Source organism: Empidonax traillii, unplaced genomic scaffold (assembly GCF_003031625.1).
Source record: "Empidonax traillii isolate 1590-97213 ecotype Southwest subspecies unplaced genomic scaffold, ASM303162v1 scaffold55:size2822071, whole genome shotgun sequence".
NCBI lineage: Eukaryota > Metazoa > Chordata > Aves > Passeriformes > Tyrannidae > Empidonax > Empidonax traillii.
In genome coordinates, this window is record NW_020955248.1 from 671,632 (window position 1) to 691,203 (window position 19,572).

Below are 19,572 nucleotides of genomic sequence, written 5' to 3' on the forward strand. Positions count from 1 at the left end.
GCAGACTAAAACACAAGAAGTTCCACCCCAACATGAGGAAGAACTTTCTTACATTGAGGGTGGCAGAGCAGTGGAACAGGCTGCCCAGGGAGGAGACATTCAAAACCCACCTGGCCACATTCCTGTGTCACCTGCTCAAGGTGATGCTGCCTTGGCAGGGGGGTTGGACTAAATGATCTCCAGAGGTCCCTCCCAACCCTAAATAATTCTGTGATTCTGTGATGCTACCCCCTAGAGGCTACCACAGAGGGGTAAGGTTGGGCCCTTGGAAATGGCCCATTATCCCAGAGGTGTGGTCAGTGCTGCTCCCCCACTGGACACCTGCCCCCAGGCAGAGGTGCCTGATGAGCCTCAAAACTGCACTGCAGTGAAGTCTGGGGCTCTCATTTTCAACATCCCTCACCCTGCCCACACTATGGCCCTGGTAGGGGGCAGCAGGAAAAGGCCCTCTGTGAACACGGGGAATCCAGATTTGGGGAGACCTCCCCAACCCTGGGAGGCAGACACTGCAAGATACACACCTTGCACTCCTGAGGCTGCAGCCTTGGGAGTCACCTGGACTTCTCCAGCACCCACAATACCACCAAGGTCACCGGCACAGCCAGGAAGGGATGTGTGAGGACAAGCTATCCAGCCTTAGGGGCAGTTCAAGCAAATTGGCCCATGCCTTTTGCACAGAGTAGCTGCACCCCAGTGGTCTACTGACTGCTGCAGAGTCCCTGATGATCTGTATTTAATGGACTGAACTGGAAAGCAAGCCCTTGGATTGTAACATGGTTCCCTAAACTCAGCAGCGAAAGCCAAAACCATGCAAGAGCTAGAGGCAAATGTATGGGGGAGATAAAAGAGCATTTAAAGCTGGCCCATGGTCACCCATTTGGAGTGGCACCCCAAAAAGTGAGCAGCCATTCCGCATCTTTTGTGGGGCTCCTTTTGAGGGGCAGGCTGGAGGTAGATGATGGACACTGCTCCATCACATCCAGCCATAGAATCCTAGAACAGTTTGGGTTGAAAGGGACCTTAAAGGCCATCTAGTCCAAACCCCCTGCAATAAGCAGGGGCATCATCCCCCTTTCTAGGGAACCAGTCTGCCAGGTTAGAGCAGGCAATGAAATGTCCTCCAAACACAGTACATCTTGGTCTGTATGGGCTTTTTCATGCAGGTTTGCACACAGAGTCCCTCCAGCAAAGCCTCCAGCCTTGGATTTTACTTAACCTGCAGGGATGAGAGTGGGGGAGGGAGGGTGGAAGGTCTCTGGGAGTTGAATAAACATATTTAAAACCTGGATATGCCCTCCTTAATTATTTCACACTAGGTGGGTAACCAGCCTCTCTGCGCTGAATGGCTTGGCCGTGTTACACCTGTGCAGCTGGTAGTGGGATCTGGCTCTATAGGTTGGTGTTGTTTAATTGATGTTTGCAGTAACTTGATATAACCGTAACGCGCAGCACTACATTGCATGTCACAGGTCAGCATTCCCACGGTGGGAATTCCGATGGCTGTGGTGCCGCGGTCCCTGCCAGGGAGGGAGGAGGAAGGGCAGGAGTCACTCCTGGGAGTACCAGTCTCCCCGTGGTGTTGTGTTTGTCAAAGACATCCTCATCTGTAAGCCCCAGGAGACAGTGGGGGCAAACTCTGGGTGCCCCATGTGTGGGCAGCTCCAGACCACCCAGCTCCGGGTTCCACCGCTGTTGTGGCCTTGAGTGTGCACCCCCTTTCATACAACAGGCTGTGGTGGATTAAGGCCTGTGTTTCTCATAATAACACAAATTTATCTATCGATCCCAATTTATTCAGCCTCTGGACGTCATGAGACAGGATCTTACTATTCAGCAGTTTGATTATTTTCCACAGATAGCCTCGTGGGTGCATCTAATACCATCTCAACCACCCAGCATCGGCTTCCTTGCTTTGCTCATGTTCTGCATCCTCCCCACAGTGAGGGGCTGCAGGTAGCAGGATGTGGCCATCAGCTGAGCTGGCCAGGCTCTGAGGTTTGCTAGCCACCTGGGTGTCTGATGCCATGCCTGTTCTCTGAAGCCTGGGTTCAGCCCACCTTACCTGAGCTGAGGCTCTCAGGCTGACAGGAAATGTGACACCCTGACAGTTAGAGCAAGCGGCCAGGAATTGTTCCTCCAAAGGCATGACTCCTCTTCTCTTTTCCCTTCTCTCCCAACTGAGAGCTGCATGTCCTGCATCTCCAGTGATGTGAAAAGTTGGGTAAGCACATTGTATGGCCTATGCTAACTCGTGGTGGTCCTTGAAGGGACCATGTCTCGCAGCATCATTTTCTTGACACCTCCTCACCTGGTCTTGAGCCAGCCCAGCCCAGCTGGGCAGGCAGCTGGGCAAAGTGGGCAGCTCTGCTCAGCCTTGTTACCCTCTCCTGCCCCTCAGACATGGGTCCACTCCAGACCATTTAGGGTAGACCTCCTTACTCTCCTCGGCTGAGAGATGCAAGATTTCTGGCTGAAGACCAGAGCCGCTTCAGGAGATGTTTCAGCCAGAGCTGTGCAGCACATCAGTTATCCTGTAAGGGTGCTGTGCAGTTCCCAATCCAGAGAAGTCTGAGAGAGCTTCTTCAGCCGATGTCGATGAAGGGAGATTGAATAATTTATCTCCTGTCTCTCAGCTCCTTCCCTGTTCAGGTTTCACCTCAACTTTACTTCACTCCTGCCCAGAAGATATGCAGCACCAGTTCTCATGCTGGCAAGTTTCTGATGTGGCCCAAGCTATCCAAAATCTCCCAGAGACACAGGTGGTCCTCACGGTGCTCATCCATGTGCCAGAGCAGCAGTAAATGGAGTAAGAAAAATAACAGCATGAATAGCAACTGGTCCAGGCAGGTTCCACTGAGAGCCTTATTTTCAGTTCCTCTCTGACAGCACAACTTCAGCACGTACATTGGTTTTATTGTTTACTACTAATTCAACTGCAGCACACAGAGGCCCTGATTGAGTTTGGAGCTGCGCTGTACCAAGCACTGTGGGAACACACAGCAGGACACGGCCCCTGAAGAACACACCATCATGTCCCTGCATGAAGGAAGAGAAGTTCTTTGATTCCTTTTTCTATTTTGAGATACATGCAAAAATTGTGGGATGGCGATGCTGGCAGTGAAGCCTATTTTATCTAATTAATTTTTTTCTTTTTACTGTGTTCCTTCACATTACCTAACATCATCTTCAAGCTGCCGTGTAGATTTGCCAGGTGCCTTTTGCTCAGGGTTCATTAGAGCCTCCCATGGCTGTAGAGCTATTTGATAAAACCAGTCAAACACTGCCCATCCAGGCAGGCACTCGCTCCCAGCTTGGAACCAGCCTATTCTTTTCGTGGAAAGGAAACCCCTGGTCTGTTCGGGGAGGGAGCCTGCAGTGGGACACACTGTCTGGTATCACACACATCTGAAGGATGACACGGGGACGTCATGGGTCTGCACAACACGATAATGAACCACAGCCAAACATTTACGTGAAGAGCTGCATGTGGTTCCTCCCTTGCCCTGCGCTCTTTTATACCTCAGTGCCACATTATCCGTTACGACCCGTGAGCGTGGGCACTGAGCTTCTCGACAAGGCCCAACAGACGCGTCCATGTTTCCACCTTTCCGCGCACCGCCGCCCGCGATTCTTTCTGACCCCGCTCGCTGCCCGTAGCAGTGCGCGCGCACCAACCGGCCTCTCGCGAGGCTTGGCGCGGGGCGCTTATAAAGCCGGCGCGCGGGGGCAGCGGCCCTTCCGGCGCGCGCGGGGACAAGATGGTGGGTGCGAGGGCCCGTCCCGGCCGCGCCATCCCCCGCCATCCCGCGCCATCCCTCGGCATCGCGGCCAGCTCGGCTCTGCCACCGCACCTGGGCCCTGCGCTGCGCCCTCCGGGCCTCATTTTGGGGCGCGGGCGAGTCGTTGCCGCAGGGAGGGAGGCCTGGAGGAGGCGCGGGGACCGGGGAGGGGTGGGCCGCTTGGTGCCTGTTTTCCTAGGAAGGGGGCTGGTGGTTCTCTGGAGAGCTCCCGCAGTAATATTTCGGGGCTGTAAGCTTCGCTTGGCATAACGCATGTCGAGCATTTTTTTTTTTTTTTTAGTTGAGATATGCTTTGTATTAGCTCTGTGGTTAGCTGTGCAGTATTTACTTTAAATTTGGATGTGAGACTGGATGTGTAGTTCTGTTTTTGGGCTGAGAGTTCTCCAGGTGAAACCCAGCCTCACATGGCGGTGAGATTGCAGAGAGAGACTGCAGGGGTGGGATTCAAGAGCAAAACCTTTGGAAAAAATACTGCACTTCCATCCAAAATTACTGACTCGAAGGAGGATGTTAAAATCCTGTTTTACTGAAGTTTTTCAAACTGGAATTGTTTCTGTAATGCTTACTTTGTTGTTGATTAGCTGAAAGATACTGTCAAGCGTTCTGTGCTCCATTTTCTAGACTTGTGGGGTGGACTGAAGTTATGGTGGCCTGCTGTGGCCAAACTGCAGCTTCTGTGGTTCCCCACTTAGAGTAGGGCTTAAAATAGGCTTGCAAGGAAAGAGATGTTAAATGTAAGAAAAATGTAGTTGGGCCATGAGGGTTACATTCTTATAACAGAATGGAATTTAGGAACCACACGGCTGATAGTGAGAAGAATTTCTAGAATTCTGATTGTCTGCTGTGTACGTGATATATTTGTTTTCAGGCAAGGAGAGAATTGACTCTTGGGTGGGTGTAAGCAAGTCCGTGTAACAAGCACTAAGTGTCTGTTTTCTCTCTCCCTGCAGTCTCACCGCAAGTTCTCGGCTCCAAGGCACGGCTCTCTGGGGTTTCTGCCCCGCAAGCGCAGCAGCAGGCACAGGGGCAAGGTCAAGAGCTTCCCCAAGGATGACCCCAGCAAGCCTGTGCACCTCACTGCCTTCCTGGGGTACAAGGCTGGCATGACCCACATCGTCCGGGAGGTCGACAGGCCTGGGTCCAGTACGTATTAGTGCTCCTCCTAAGGGAGGAGAGACGTGTGTTAATGGGTGGTGACAGGTGGCCTGTTCAGTAGCAGCTCTGGATTTTAGCGCTGGCTCCCGTGCCCTTGAGTGGGTGGTGTGTGAAGCACCTAAACCCCTCCCACTTCCATGTGCGTGTTGTCCCAGCAGCAAGACTTCCATGTCTGGCAGGCTGTGGTTAATGGTTCCGTTCCTGATCTGTGCAGAGACCTGATATGGTTTAGCTGTAGGATAACAGGCTGCTTAAGATGGCTCTGCTTGATAGAGGGACATCAGTCAAATGCCTTAGGCATTTTTTTGCTGATTGTCCAGTCCTGAATGTGGTTCTGTTACTCAGTTCCATCTGTTTTGCCTGTTGGGATTTGCTGTCTCTTCTACTGAGCCAGCCCCTAATTTTTGCAAGGCGTTAAATTACCATTTAGAGTTGGTCACTTTACCATGTATCATCTCTGTGAAGAGAACTTGAACCATTTTAACCTTTCACGTGAAGGGCTTGGGAGTGAGAAAGAACAGGTGATGTTTAGCAGCTGATGCTGGTGTTAATTGTGCTGAATGTCTGTCTTCCTTCAGAGGTGAACAAGAAGGAAGTGGTGGAGGCAGTCACTATAATAGAGACACCTCCCATGGTCATTGTGGGCGTCGTGGGGTACGTGCAGACTCCCCGTGGTCTCCGCAGCTTCAAGACCATCTTTGCTGAGCACATCAGCGATGAGTGTAAGCGTCGCTTCTACAAGAACTGGTAAGAGAGCAAGGCCTTAGCTCGTTGCTGTCGTCTCGTGCCGTGGTTTATATTTTTTCTGCTGGCTTACAGCTTTTTGAGGAGGCTTTTCAGCAATTAGTGTTTGGCCTTGATGAACTGGCCTAATGATGGGGTAGACTGCAGGGTAGACTGTGAGGGTAAGCATGATGTTAGTTCATGCCCTTCTTGGCATGGCGGTGGCAGTTTTGGTTTTTGCCTGAGATGTCCTTAACAGGCTACACGTGATGATACTTCGACGGGCGGACATAAGGAAATCGCCTCTGGCGCTTGTTGTTGAGTGTCGAGTCCTGACTGTAGCCCTGTTTTCTCAGGAAAGGGGAAGACAAGTGTTACTTCTGATTGCTGTTCCAGGCACTGTTGTTGTGATTAGAAGTATGTGCATTTGCCTGAGTGCGGCTCCAGCGTGTCTAGAGCTCACAGCCTGTTTATGAACTTGGCAGCCTGAAAAGACATCAGAGTTGAGCAATAAAGATCTCAAGGGTGTTTCAGTAACGACCTTGCTGTCGGGCACACAAGGGGGGGAAATTGTGGTATTTTGAAGCAGATGGCAGTCACCTAACAATTGCTTTAAAGGTCTGGTTTTTTTTCTGTTATTGTTCAACATCTCTCTACAGTCTTTTGTCTTCTGTACTCTGAATGTTAATCTGCTTTGGAATTCGTGGCAGCTCCGCTCAGCTTTGGCGATTTTGCCACTGTCTGATGAGCTCCAGGCTCCTCTTACCAGTGGAAAAGTCATTAGAAGCTGGCAATGAGCCAAAACCAGCTAAGGTGGCAGCTCCTTCCGCTCGTCCCCACTTCCTTGGGGATTGATGAAGGGCTTAGCCAAACCTTGTCTCTGCTCTGCTCCTGAAGGCACAAGTCCAAGAAGAAGGCCTTCACCAAGTACTGCAAGAAATGGCAAGATGAGGAGGGCAAAAAGCAGTTGGAGAAAGATTTCAATAGCATGAAGAAGTACTGCCAGGTTATTAGAGTCATGGCTCACACTCAGGTAAGTACCTACAGGACTCAGGTATGCTGGAAACAGCTGAGAGAGCAAGAATGAAACTTGATCCATCTCTAGGGAGATTTCTGCCCTTCCCTGCAGCCTCATGCTGACTGTTCAGCACAACACAAATTCATTCTGTACAGAGCCGTGCTCACAGGATGCTTGAGCAGCCTTGAGGGCAACCACTGGCAGTCTTCTGAAGGAGTGTCCAAAAGAAACTGATCTGCAGTAGGAACTTCTTGGGTTCAGTTCTTTTCTGATGCCACATAGAGCCGGACTTCCTTAATTCCACCTACAAATAAAACCAGGCTGAGCACTAAACAGTGGGATTTGGGTGCTCAGCATTGTTTCAGGCTGCATTCTGTCTAAACTGCAAGCACTCAGACATCTGGTGGCTCCTCTTGCTCAGCTGGAGGAGGTTTACTGCTGAGTGGTGTGGTAGTGTCTCCCCACCTGTCAGTACTCTGCCAGGCTTTCTTGGGAGATGCAATTAAATATTTTGCTGTAAGTGCAATAAGATGTTTAGTTATGACATGGCTGATAGTACTAGAATTAGTTTTTTGTATTAAACAGCAAAGGTAGTATTGCAGCTGCTGTTAATACTCTCACCAGTTCCTCTGTACTAAATATGATAGAAGTAACTGTAAATGTGACCCTACCCAAAGTGGCCTTCAGTGTGGCAGACTTTGTCACAGAATGGTTTGGGTTGGAAGAGACCTTAAAGATCATCTCCTTTCAACCTTCCTGCCATAGGCAGAGACACCTTCCACTAGGAAGGGTTGCTCAGGGCACTGTCAAAAATGTCTGAACACTTTAAGGGAAGGTGCATCCACAGTTCTCTGGGCAACCTGTGGCACTGACTCACCACCCTCATAATAAAATAATTTGCTCTTGGATCCAGTCTAAATCCATCCTCTTTCAGTTTAAAACTATCTGTCCCTTGTTGTCTCCTGTGCTTCCTTGGTGGAGTTCGGTTGATGGCTGTGGGGTTAGAGAACTCTTTGGTCCTATGGGTGGCATATAACTTCTGGATACAGTGAATTGCCATTTCAGTCACAGCCTTTCCCCTTAGTGTAGGGCCTTGTTGAACTCTTCTGTATTGGAAAAGGGTATATATATATAGTAAGAAAAACTAATTAGACCAGAACTAAAAGGATACTTGACTTATAAGGTCCATCTTGGAAGAGCGGGATCTGAATTACCTGCTTTCTGTTTTCTAGATGCGTTTGCTTCCCCTGAGACAGAAGAAGTCTCACCTGATGGAGATCCAGGTGAATGGTGGCACTGTTGCTGAGAAAGTGGATTGGGCCCGGGAGAAGCTGGAACAGCAGGTGCCTGTGTCAACAGTCTTCGGCCAGGATGAGATGATAGATGTCATTGGAGTCACCAAGGGCAAGGGATATAAAGGTAAACACGTGGAAGTTCTTCTCTTTGTGATAGGATACAGTTTTTAATGAAATCCTGGCCTTGAGTTTTCACAAGCATGTGTGCCAAGGGCTGGGGAGGGAAATCCATATTGCTGTCACAGTTCAATGATGAGACCATGGAATGAGCGCTGGGCACAGCGCCTGACATCTGTGAGGAGTCATTCCATGCTGCCTTCCTTCTGAGAACACAACCCAGGGACAGCCGGGGGGGGAGCTTCACCAGGAAATTAATTCCTGGGAAGATGGGTCGGGGCTTCCTTTTGGTTGTGGGGACTGCAGCTTGAAAGGTGGCTTAAACTCTGGTTTGGTGACAGCTTGACAACACTGCCCTGGTTCATTGCAGGCGTGACCAGCCGCTGGCACACCAAGAAGCTGCCGCGCAAGACTCACAGGGGCCTGCGCAAAGTGGCCTGCATCGGCGCCTGGCACCCCGCACGGGTGGCCTTCTCCGTGGCCCGGGCTGGGCAGAAGGGCTACCACCACCGCACCGAAATCAACAAGAAGGTTTGTGTCTCTGAACTGCTGGGAGGAAACAAGAGCTGGCTGACGGGACTCGCTCCATGACAGTGAACAGAGTGGAGAGATTTGCTTTGAATGTTTCGCTCTGTTAGAATGTCATCCTGGGTACAGTTACCATAGTCTGTTGTGTTGACTAACCGTAAAATTTTTGTACATTTTTAGATCTACAAGATTGGCCAAGGTTACCAAATCAAGGATGGAAAGCTGATCAAAAACAATGCATCAACTGATTATGACTTGTCTGACAAGAGCATTAACCCTCTGGTGAGTTGCTGCACCTCTGTGCCGAGAGTCTGCTTATGAGCTGCAATTCTGAGGGGCAGATGGGCTGGGTGTAAGTTGCAAAATGACTGAATGAAGAGCTCTCGAGATAAAACTGCTATGGGAGGTGTTGTTCCTTAGTCTCAATACTGACTTTTATAACTTGCAAATTGAATTGTGACAATAGTATAGAGATATTACAAACCTAGGAATTGTACTTGTAAATTTACAAGGAATTAACTCAGCAAGGAGAGCAGCTTTTGCTGTTTTGTCAGCTTCTGCTATTCTTAACAAAAGTCTTACAGCAGCAAATAAATTGCTGTATCAAGAAATTTGACCAGCAAAAGGCAGTACTGGAAACAGCTTTTCAGTAAATGTGGGAATGGCCAAGGTCCAGAAATGGGACAAGAACATCAAACTGTATGTAGATGTGATTGCTGGTCCTGTTTTGTACAAGGCACTAACCATTCTCTCCTTGCTCAGGGAGGCTTTGTCCACTACGGTGAAGTGACCAACGATTTCATCATGGTGAAGGGCTGTGTTGTGGGGACCAAGAAAAGGGTCCTAACCCTGCGCAAGGTGAGTAGTGCAGCCTGCTGTCATGTGGGCTGGAACAGCTTAAGTGAGCTGTGCTGCCTCTGGTGCAGGTGTGTTTGCAGCTGTTGGGAGTCATACAGCCGCTGGAAAGAAAAGCCCCATGTGCACAAACCCACCTCATAGTAATGACCTCGGGAGTGGCATGAGGTCCTTTCTTTCCCTGGGTAATTCAGTCCAGAGTTGTTTAGTCTTGAGAATTTTTATGTACCATAAGGACACTGGCAGCTTGACTGGGGCTCATCTGCTGCAAGCTGACCAGCCTTGGAGGCCAAGGGTGCAGGATGGGATAGGTAATTGTCAAGTGCTTCTTGCACATCGTGGCAGTTGGAAGTCTGAGATCAGAGTGACTGAGGAGACGTTAGACATGGAGGTGACAAGAAGTAGCCAGCGTACTGGCAGTCTGAAAGGGTGCTGCTGCATACTCACCAGGCATCTCTCTTTGTAGTCCCTGCTTGTGCAGACCAAGCGCCGGGCCCTGGAGAAGATTGACTTGAAGTTCATCGACACAACCTCCAAATTCGGTCATGGCCGTTTCCAGACAGCTGAGGAGAAAAAGGCTTTCATGGTAAGGGCGCTTTGTGGTAGCTTTGTGTTGTGTATTGCCATATTGTCTCTAATGGCAGCTGATAGCTTGACCTTTGGGCTGTCAAACGGCCAAAATTTTTGTGAAACAAAGTGTGTGTAGCTTCAGTCAAGAGGCCTCCTGTCAACTTGGTAGTAACTGCAGCGGGCCTGGGGTCTCACCTCCCCTGTGACAGTGCTTGGTGTCTGAAGGGTGTTGCTGTGTTTGTGCACAAGTTGTTCCTTGGTGAAGCGTGGAACAAGCACTGCTCCAGTTCCTGTAAGAGCAGCTCAGGAGGATGGTGCTTGCAGTGGGTGGCGTTCCCAGTTTGTCACTTGCTGGAGAAAGCAGCTTGGGAGTAAGGCCCTCGTCAGGTTGGAGCAGTGCTGTGCTCAGGCCTGCGCAGGAGCTTCCCCGCCAGGTGGCACCAGTGTCGCTGCTGTGGCGTATCCGAAGTCATCCCGTTGGTGCAGTGCGGCTGCGCCAATTCCAGCTCTCCCTGAAACCTCTGCCCATGGAGAGGGGGCTTAGGGTTCCCAATGGGTTGCAACATGGAGGGCTTTCTTTTTTTGTTGCCTTTATTTCTTTGCAGCGAGAGGAAGAGAAATTACATCATTGTAATTGGGATGTGATGTCTTCAGGGCAGACTGCTGTTTACATAGTTTGGTTTTTGTGTTCTTTTTTCAGGGACCACTCAAGAAGGATCGTATCGCAAAAGAGGAGACTGCTTAATTGGGTGGAATGGTCCTGTGGCCTGTGTGCTCTCAGATCAAAAAATAAATATTGTAAACAAACTATCTTTGGCTCTTGGTTTGTACATCGCTGTGTCGAGTCTGGTACTCACTGCAGGTTCTACCTGTGGGACCAACCAAACCAAAGAAGCAAATAAAGCTCAAGTTCCTGAATATCCACCTTGTAAGAGGGTTCCTCTAATAAGAATGAAACTACTATTAATGGTTTTGGAGAGCAAATATTCTGGGGCAGAACAAAGCTTCAAGCAGCAGGAGCCCTAAATGTGTTTGCACTTACTGAGGTGTTAATCTTCTGCTGGATGGCTGGAGAACTTCATGTAAGATGGGTTCTTAAATTATTCCAGACAGTTAAACCCACTAAATTTTAGTTAGGTGGCTGGCCCTTGTTGCCATGGAAACCTTCCAGTTTCTATATGACAGGGGCTATAAACTGCAGGTTTTGCAGATACAATTAGTCGCTGTTCCTGAGAGAAGCAAAAGGCAGCAGGTACTGTGACAAATTGGCAACTCAGCAGTTGGCTGTTCCTGAATCCATATCCTTTACCTGCTGAATGGTGACAGGAAGCAGACCTGCCTGGGTGGGGAGAAGGATGACTTTTGCATCCCACCCTCTGCGAAGGGGGGAGAGCAGTGAGTGCCACTAGTATTGTTTCTGCCTGAGTCAAAATAACGAGATGGTTTGGTTTATCCTTCACTGACCATAATTGGAGATGTGGCTGCAGTTGAGGCAGTGACTCCAGACCTTCCCACCGAAGTGTAGTGTGGTCCTGAAACAGACCTGGCTTTGTGCTATTTGCTCTTCACTGAAGTGGGGAAAGGTGGGATGTAGAGATTTATTTCCTGTGGAGATGCATGAGAGCCTTCCAAGAGTTAAAAGGTGGCAAGAAGGAGGAAAAACATTTACCTTGTTTCCCTAGAAACCAGACTGGGTGACTGCGCAAGCTGGCTGTCTCGCTGTCAGCCTCATTTAACACGTGAACCTGCTGGCTTATTTCAGCCATGTGAAATAAGAGGTCTCACCTGCTAAATGTTTGGTGGTTTTTTTTTTTTTTTCCTCACAAGTCTCAAATCAGCAGGTATGTAGAGAATAACCTTGACTTAGTATTGCCCTGATGCTGAAAAGTGGAATTCCCAACCTCTCCTATCCTGAGGCTGCAGATTTATGGGCAGCTCAGGAATGAGGTCTCTCCCCCACCTGTTGGTGGGCTTTTCAGTTCTTAAAGCTGGTATGCGCTAGGAACAGCATGGCTCTAAGCCAACCCTGTCTGCCATTGTTCCTTCCATCACACCAGTCAGATGCATCCAAGGGAACTGGAATTATCAGAATAAATGGATGTGTTGGGGATGAGCAACCACGACAAACTATGCACTACTGTGATGAAAATCTGTAAAAGCACCTAGTGTTATCAAGCAACACTTGTGGAGGATGAGGAGGTGCTGATTGTATTTTGAAGTTACAGAGGAGGGAATTTTTAGTCAAATTGGCATCTAAGTAGAGGGAAGCAGTCCTGAAGAAAAGTCCTTGTTGAAGATGCTCGGCATGTCTGGCAGGAGGACTTGCTTTGTCTTGGACCCCAGTGCCAGACTAGGGTTTGTTTATTCTTGAAGCGATTGTTGCTGACTGATAAAACACCGGATGGGGGGGGGGAACCCCAGAAAAGCGGTTTCTTGGAATCCTGGGGACATCCAGCGTCAGGAGGTGGCGCTCCTCCCTCTGTAGATGGCGTGCGAGACACTTGTCCCCGAGGGCTTGCTAGTGGGACTGGCCTGGGGAGAAGCCCTGCTTAGCCGAGGCCGGGTCATCCGGGCTGTGTGAGCCCTCTCGGGCCCTCTGAGGGCTCTCTGAAGCCCCGCGATAACACCCGGGCACTTTGCTGGGGAGCTACTGGGATCCTGGCTTGGGAGGTCCCTGACAAGCCACGTGGGTGGGGAGCAAAGCCAAGGTGGCTTTGGCAAAGCCTTGTGCTCCTAAAACCTCCGTCCACCCTGCAGCCCTTGTCCCCCAGCCTTCCTGCTCCTCTGTTTTGGGGACAGTCCCCAATGCAATAGGCAGCAATTGTTGCAGGTCACACATTGATGCAGAAGCTCCTGAGAGCTAAGAAATGGTTTTAGGATGACTAATTTTTTTTTAAACGACCTTGAGCTTTTACTCTTCAGCACTGTCGTCTCATTCCCCACAGCTCCACAAATGCCTTGGTGGTGCTTCTTGAGCACATCTTCCCTGCTTCAAAATGTCCAACAACATTGCAGCCTGGTCAGAAAAGAATCTTCACCCTGGTGAGACTCAGATCAACCCAAGAGCCGCAAGAGGACAGGGACAGCCCTGACCCTGCCAAAATAACACTGGGTGCCGTGGGAACGTGCCCTGTCCCAGCTGGTGGTGGGAGGGCTGCGGCTGGGAAGCGGGACTGGGTTTCACCCCCAGCACCCGGTGCTCCCCAGCTGCCAGCAGCTCAGAGGCTGGGACCCAGGGCTCCTGGTTGGGGGGCTGCTTTTCCAGCAGCATCTGGCTCCAGCACTGCCTCTTTCCCTTGCTGGAGATGAAACAAGATGCAGCTGGGATGCTGGAGCGGAGACCTTAGAAGTGTGTTAGGATGCCTGGGGGTGGGGAGGAAAACTGGGTTCAAGTTGGAGGTCTTGGCTCCCACAGTCAGCTTCACAAGTGGCCCAGCTGACACCCTGCCTCCCACCCCAGCCCCTGCCTTTGATCCCAGTGACAGGCAGGGAGCTTCAAGTATGCTTGATGGGGGAGAGCGGCTGACAAAGGTGCCCTGGGGGAGCCGTAGCCGGGTTCATGCACTGCAGCAGCTTTTCTGCCAGAGCAGCTCTGCTGGGCTTTTTGAGGGCGGTGTGCGTTTGATTTGCAACCCCCCTGGCCTGAGGACTTCTTTTGTACCTGACAACTTGCTGGCTTCTCACCAACCCTTAGATGTGCCTGTGGGACCTGGGGGAAGGGATGTGGTGGGGAGGTGGGTCCCCACAGAGGCACTCTCTGCATGAGGCAAGGGGGTGGCAGGCAGCCCTGCTCCAGGATCACAGCCCCGTGGGCACCCAAGCTCCCTGTGCCGAGGCAAAGCCAGAGCTGAAGCTCCCCCATTCCCATGGCCACCAGGACCTCCTCAACACAGGGATATCAGCGGTCCCGGTGCAGCGCTGCTCCTCGGCTGGGTATGGGACTTATGGGAGCCCACGTGAGTTTTGGGAAGTCTTTTCATCGTCCCCCCAGTGTGGTGCTGGGGAATCACATGTTTCTGTGGCGACCGACGGGCACAGTGGGAAGACTAAATTTGTCTATTACAGTCTCCCAACTTCCTCAAAACACAGTGCAGGGCTGTCTTCCCATCCCAGCAGGGACAGCCCCTGTGTCAGGGTCCCCTGGATGCCCATGTGCCACCCAGCCCCATACAAGCCCCAGAGCACTCCAGTGTCAGGTGGCACTCCTGGTAGCATGTGTGGTTCCGAATTCAAACCCAAGGATTGAATCAGGAAAAGGCACAGGCGCAGATCAGGCCTGATGACCTAAGGGATACAGGAACACCTCTTCAAGGCTGTCCACCAGGCTCAGGCATCATGTCACACCCAACTGCCCCATCACAGGGCTTTTTAAGCACATATTTTTTAATTTCTTTATTCACACCAGTGGCAGTAGAGACTCAATTAAGCCAACAGAGGCTGTTTCTTCTGGGCACAGCCACGCAGCGAGAGGCTGTGCCCACATACATCATTCCACAGGGATAATTCCCTCCCCAGCTTTGTGGCTGGAGCTATCTGCTGTGTGCTCTGCTCCTGTCTGCCACCATGTTCGAGGGGTGGATAGAAACCAAAGTTCATTTTTCCCCTTGGGAATCAGCCAGCAACTGAGGCTCTGGCAGACCAGGTCGGAGAGGAGCTCTTGATGGCAGGAGGTATTTATAATCTTTGTTTGGTTCCAGCAAGGCTGGACGCCCACTCCCGCTTCCCTCCATACAATAAGATCAAACAGCTCCGGGACATTTCCTTGCTCCTTGCAGATGAAATTCTTGCATCTGCCGACCTGCTCCGCCCTGCCTGGGGGTGCAGCCTCTTCCTTCGCTTGAAGACCTGGAGGGTTGCTGCTGCTGTTTCTTCTGCCCCTAAATAGGGGAATTTTCTCGTTTTTCCCACCTCACCCCCCTCCATTTTCAGAGCTCTTGGGTGAGGGGTACAGGACTGGGACTGCGGCACCTTCTCCACCTCACCTTCATCCCCTTTCCCACTTCTGAGGGTCCTCAGCCATGTCTGATGGCTCATGTGCAGGCTCTGCACTCTGGACGTCAGCACAGTCAAGTGGTGGGCAAGAAAGCAGGAGTGTGCTTGTTCATGGCAAGGGCAAGACGCTCAGCAGGAATTTCTTTCAGTCCCACACGTCCATCCTCTTCCTTGATGCCTGGCCCTGGTGACAAGCAGAGCTAAGGAGAGGGTGAGGCCCTAGGAGTGCAGTACAGCTGCGCTGGACAGGTTGTCTGCATCCTTAGTGATGTGGAGGCAGGATGTACATCCTTGTTGTTGGAATCTGCTGCTGCTGGTCCCATCCCAGCCAAGAGCTCTCGCCATGTAGCCGTGTTGAGTATCTCCCCAGACTCTTCCCCCAAAGGCTGTTTTGCTCTGGGAACCCCTCCCAGGAGACCAGCACCACTGCTGCCAGAGATGCAGAAGCAACAGCACTCTGCATTCCTGCGGAGGCACTGAGCACCGACAAAGGCCGTCTCTCCCCCAGACTCTGCTTGGGGTAGAGTGGAATCATCCCCTGGCACCCATCCACTGGCAAGCAAAGGGGGTGGTGAGCAAATTCCAGCCCAGCTTCACTCTCCTCCCCTCCAAGACGGGCTTTCTTGTGGCATAGGAGCAGGCTCTAAAGACACCCACTGTGCTTTCCTGTCCAACTCCCAAGCAGGGATCCACTGCCCTCTCCCAGCAGGAACCTTTCCAGGTGTCCCCGGTGTCAAGGGGCTTCTGGTGTGGCAGGGGGGCCTGGCTGTGGGCAGGACATGCAGCTGCTTTTCATGTCTCTCCTCACAGCGTGGCTCACACTATCTTTCAGCAGGTCCTTGTGGTCTAGAGGTAATTATGGGTGCCAGGTTTGGGGCAGCCAAGAGGGAGTTTTAGTGGTGGGAAGGTGGCAGGGAACAGCATGGGAACAGTGAGTGACTGCGGAAGGACAGAGCAGGGCGGTCACTAGACGGATTTTGGCACCTTCACAGCATCTCTTCCTGAAGCATGCTGGGGTTTCAGGCTTGGAGGGCCAAAATGTACACATCACTCCCACTTCCAGCTTTTGGCATCCCTTCTTCTTCAAACCAAGCCTTCATCCCAAAAGAAAACCCTAGGTAATATCCCACATGCCTTCCTGCTCCTCCACTTTGCCCCAGGTTACTGAGCCAGGTCTCTCCGCTGCGGAGGTGTGGGATGTGTGCCAGAGGAAACAGGGGAGACAGCGGCAGGGCAGGGACCCAGGTGCAAACCCACACAGGTAGCAGGGCTGTGACTCAGCCACCCGAGAGAAAGCGCCGTGGTGCCCCAGCCGTCAGCATGGCCGTGGCCGGGAGGGCTCCGTCGGGGAAACCAGACAAGCCACCGGCCTCACTGCTCACAGGTGTTTTGCTCCAGCAGCCGTGCTTGCCTGCCCCCAGGGCTCTTGGGGTGCAGGAGCACTGAGCTTCTAAATTTAGCTCATTTCATTTCCATGGGAAAAAGCACCTCTTTCCTCTGGAGACCCAAGAGATGTGTACCCCAAAGCTTTTCCACCCCTCTGTCCAGCCTGATGTCAGAGTCTGATGGGGATCAAGCATGGAGACCCTTGCTGCTTGCAAGAACCTTCCTTCTTCCTCCCCTTTCTCTGCAAAGGGTTAAATCTCTCTCCAGTTCAGCACTTCTCCCCTCCCTCCTGCCCCCAGGATAATATTTAACCGAGCTCATTGCTAATTAAATATCGATGACCTCAGGCAGGTTTTGTTATCGTCTGGAAACACCTGATGCATGTGTCACCAGAAAGAGTTTTTCTCATCTCAAGTACACCGGCAACCCTTGAACTCACGTTGGCTCTTCCCTTCCCACCCTGCTGCCGGCCGCCCCTGCCTGCGGGCACCGAGGCTTTGCTGACTGCCGAGCGACTCGTGTGGGCTTGTTGTCGCCACTCCTAATTGCAGGGGACAAACACAGTGGGAAGGAAAGGTTTATTCCTCCTTTTTTTTCCCCAAAGCATGGCCATTGCTGCCTACCATCTACAGCTGAGCAGGGCTCGGCTTGAACTGGGTGGACTTTCTTCTTCTGGGTTGAACCTGTTCTTTCCCACCTCTTGTGAGCATGGGGATGGCCCAGCTGGGAGCCTGGCTCTCCAAAATATCTCCTGGGCTCTCCCAGGGAGGCAGCAAAGTCCCACAAGGAGAACTCCTCATCCCCTCTTCCCCTGTCCCCCAAGGCATACCTGAAGCAACACCACTAGGCCGAGCAGGCTGGAGCTGAAAGCCTTAAAGGCTGCAATGGTGACTGGAGTAGAAAAAAAGGGCACAAAAGAGAAAGACAGTGAGAAAGGAGAGGTTATGAAGGGGTTGGAGATGTTCTGGAAGGGGGTCATGAGTTCATTTTAGGCAAGATGGACTTTCATGGGGGCAGAGCCATATCCTAGATGGGTTTGGGACAACTGTTGCCCTGAACTGTGTGCATGAAAGTAGAGGGGACTCCTCAGGAACTGCATGGCAGCTGGGGTTTCCTGCCACCTCCACCAGCCTTGTGAACAGCCTCTGAGCCATGCTGCTCAAGGAGGTCTCTGCAAAAATTCTTGGGGCAGCTTTTCTTTGTGGTGAAGAGCAGAGGCTTTGCTGACATCATTTTCACACTCTGGGATATAAATAGCCAACCTGAAAAACAAAGGAAAACTCCCCATGAAGACCATGTAAGGCAGAGCTACAGTTGCACCATTTATTTATTTGCTCACCGTAGCTATTTCCTGCCTCTGTTGGTCAGAAACCTCCTGTGTTGGCCAAAAGTCAGCTTTTCCTCCCTCAACGGGAATTTATGGATCAGCAGCACCGCTGTTAACCAGGGGATTACAACCTCCTGGCCCTGGCAGGACAAACTCGCACTTACAGTTGGCCTCACTCCCGCAGCTGCTCCAAGGTCAGGTACATCTGCTGGGCATCTGTAGGGCAGTGTTCATCTCCCGTTGGACCAACAAGGTCAGGGCTAAGGCTGGAGGAATCAGTAAGGCTGAAGGAATCAGTAAGGCTGGAGGGATCAGTAATGCTGGAGGGATCAGTAAGGCTGGAGACAGCATCCTGCTCCAGCTTTGCTCTACGAGGCTGGTGTTCACTAGGTGTTGCAGCAGGCAAGACTTCTTCCTCTGTCTCTAGGACATCTCTTGTATTGCACCACCTCCAAGACACTGCCAGCCCCAGTGGGAAGCAGATGCCCTGTTAGAGTGGGGCACAGTGGCATGGCTTCCAGGCTGTAAAGCTGGGGGATGACACTCGAGCACACCCAGACTGAGTTTTTGCTGCCCCTCAATCTGCAGGTCCCTGCCGTGCGAGGCAAAGGGAGCACAGTGTTAGGGATAAGCCCAGCACCTGCGAGGGGGAGGGCGGTGCAGACACTCACACATGCACAGACCCGGCTTGTTCAGCAAGCTGGAGCGAGGCTACAGATGCATCTTCTTCAGGCTCCAGCTGTGCTCCTGCTCTGCAGCCCCTTCCCAGCGCTTGTTGCCTCCAGACCTGCCAGCAGATCGGTCTGCGCAAGTGCTTCCTAGCTGGCTTCAGGAGGCCATCAGCCAGGCTCACTCAGGCCCCTTCTCCCTTGCCTCAGCTGTGCTGGCCAGCTTTCCATGGAATGAAGGGGGTTATGCTTCCCCCATGGCTCCACCAGCATGCTGGGAGGGCAGCAGCTCCTCAGCAGGAAGCGATGGCCAGCAGCCGAGGGTGGGACTCTTTCAGAAGATCTGGACAAACATTTTGGGCCACAGGTGAGGGTTCTCTGAATTTCAGATCTCTATCCGGGATGGTAAGCAATCCCAGCTTTCCCTCAGGCTTGCCTGAGGTGGAGGAATGGACACACAGGTCCAGGGCTACTGCTGCACAGGAGCATATCTCCAGGCATTAGATCCCTCAGTCCTGCCTGTAAGCCAGATCTGCCTTCAGTTCTGCTCATGGATGAAGCCATACTGCAACTGCCCTTTCCTGCTCTCTGAAAAGCTGGGAAATGGAGCTGGGCTGGCAAGGGAGAGCATGGTGTGGTACCTGCTGCTCTGCCAACTGCTGATGGGGACAGGAGCAGCTGTGGGGACAGTGTCAGAGCTGCTTTGCCCTGCCACCGTGGCCAAGGTGTGGGGATGGAAGGACCTGTTGGCAGGGAGCATTTTCCCTTTCTGAGTCATTCCCCTGCCTGAAATCCCCTCTGTGCACCAGCAGCCCCAGGGAACAGGGAAGAGGGGGTGACGAAGGTTGGTATAAGCTGTTCGAAGGCCCCACTCAGTCTCGCTCCAGGGAGGGTCCCGTCCAGCGAACTGTCTCCTTGGTCATTGTTATCAGGATAATTCTCCAGCAGCTTGAATCCTGTTTTTGTGTTGGTGTTGCCTGGCTCTACGGGAGTGAGGGGGGAGAGAGAAACACAGGAAACGGCAGCGACGGAAGCAGAATCATCTCCTGGAGGGAGCGAAGAGCTGCTGACGCCACTGAGGGGAACAAAGACTGAGATTCAGAAGGACTTACACATGAGCTTGTGCTGGAGACAGCCC

General features: G+C 51.8%; 1 protein-coding gene and 1 non-coding gene across 2 annotated transcripts; both read left to right on the plus strand.

Annotated features, from left to right (window-relative positions):
- Positions 1–3,638: 3,638 nt before the first annotated feature.
- On the plus strand, positions 3,639–10,867 carry RPL3 (ribosomal protein L3). Its single transcript, XM_027879393.1, has 10 exons — positions 3,639–3,761; positions 4,751–4,943; positions 5,534–5,702; positions 6,576–6,711; positions 7,929–8,115; positions 8,479–8,639; positions 8,817–8,918; positions 9,399–9,494; positions 9,958–10,077; positions 10,762–10,867. The coding sequence occupies exons 1-10, from the start codon at positions 3,759–3,761 to the stop codon at positions 10,804–10,806; spliced, it is 1,212 nt and encodes a 403-aa protein (XP_027735194.1). The 5' UTR covers positions 3,639–3,758; the 3' UTR covers positions 10,807–10,867.
- On the plus strand, positions 8,233–8,325 carry LOC114055457. Its single transcript, XR_003570729.1, has one exon. It is a non-coding gene; the product is annotated as a small nucleolar RNA U83B (small nucleolar RNA).
- Positions 10,868–19,572: the final 8,705 nt, after the last annotated feature.

What these genes read in the sequence shown, in the direction of transcription:
- RPL3 (XM_027879393.1), top strand. An exon ending in GGGTCCTAACCCTGCGCAAG is followed by an intron (nt 9,495 to 9,957) that starts GTGAGTAGTGCA and finishes CTCTCTTTGTAG; the next exon opens with TCCCTGCTTGTGCAGACCAA. An exon ending in AGGAGAAAAAGGCTTTCATG is followed by an intron (nt 10,078 to 10,761) that starts GTAAGGGCGCTT and finishes TTCTTTTTTCAG; the next exon opens with GGACCACTCAAGAAGGATCG.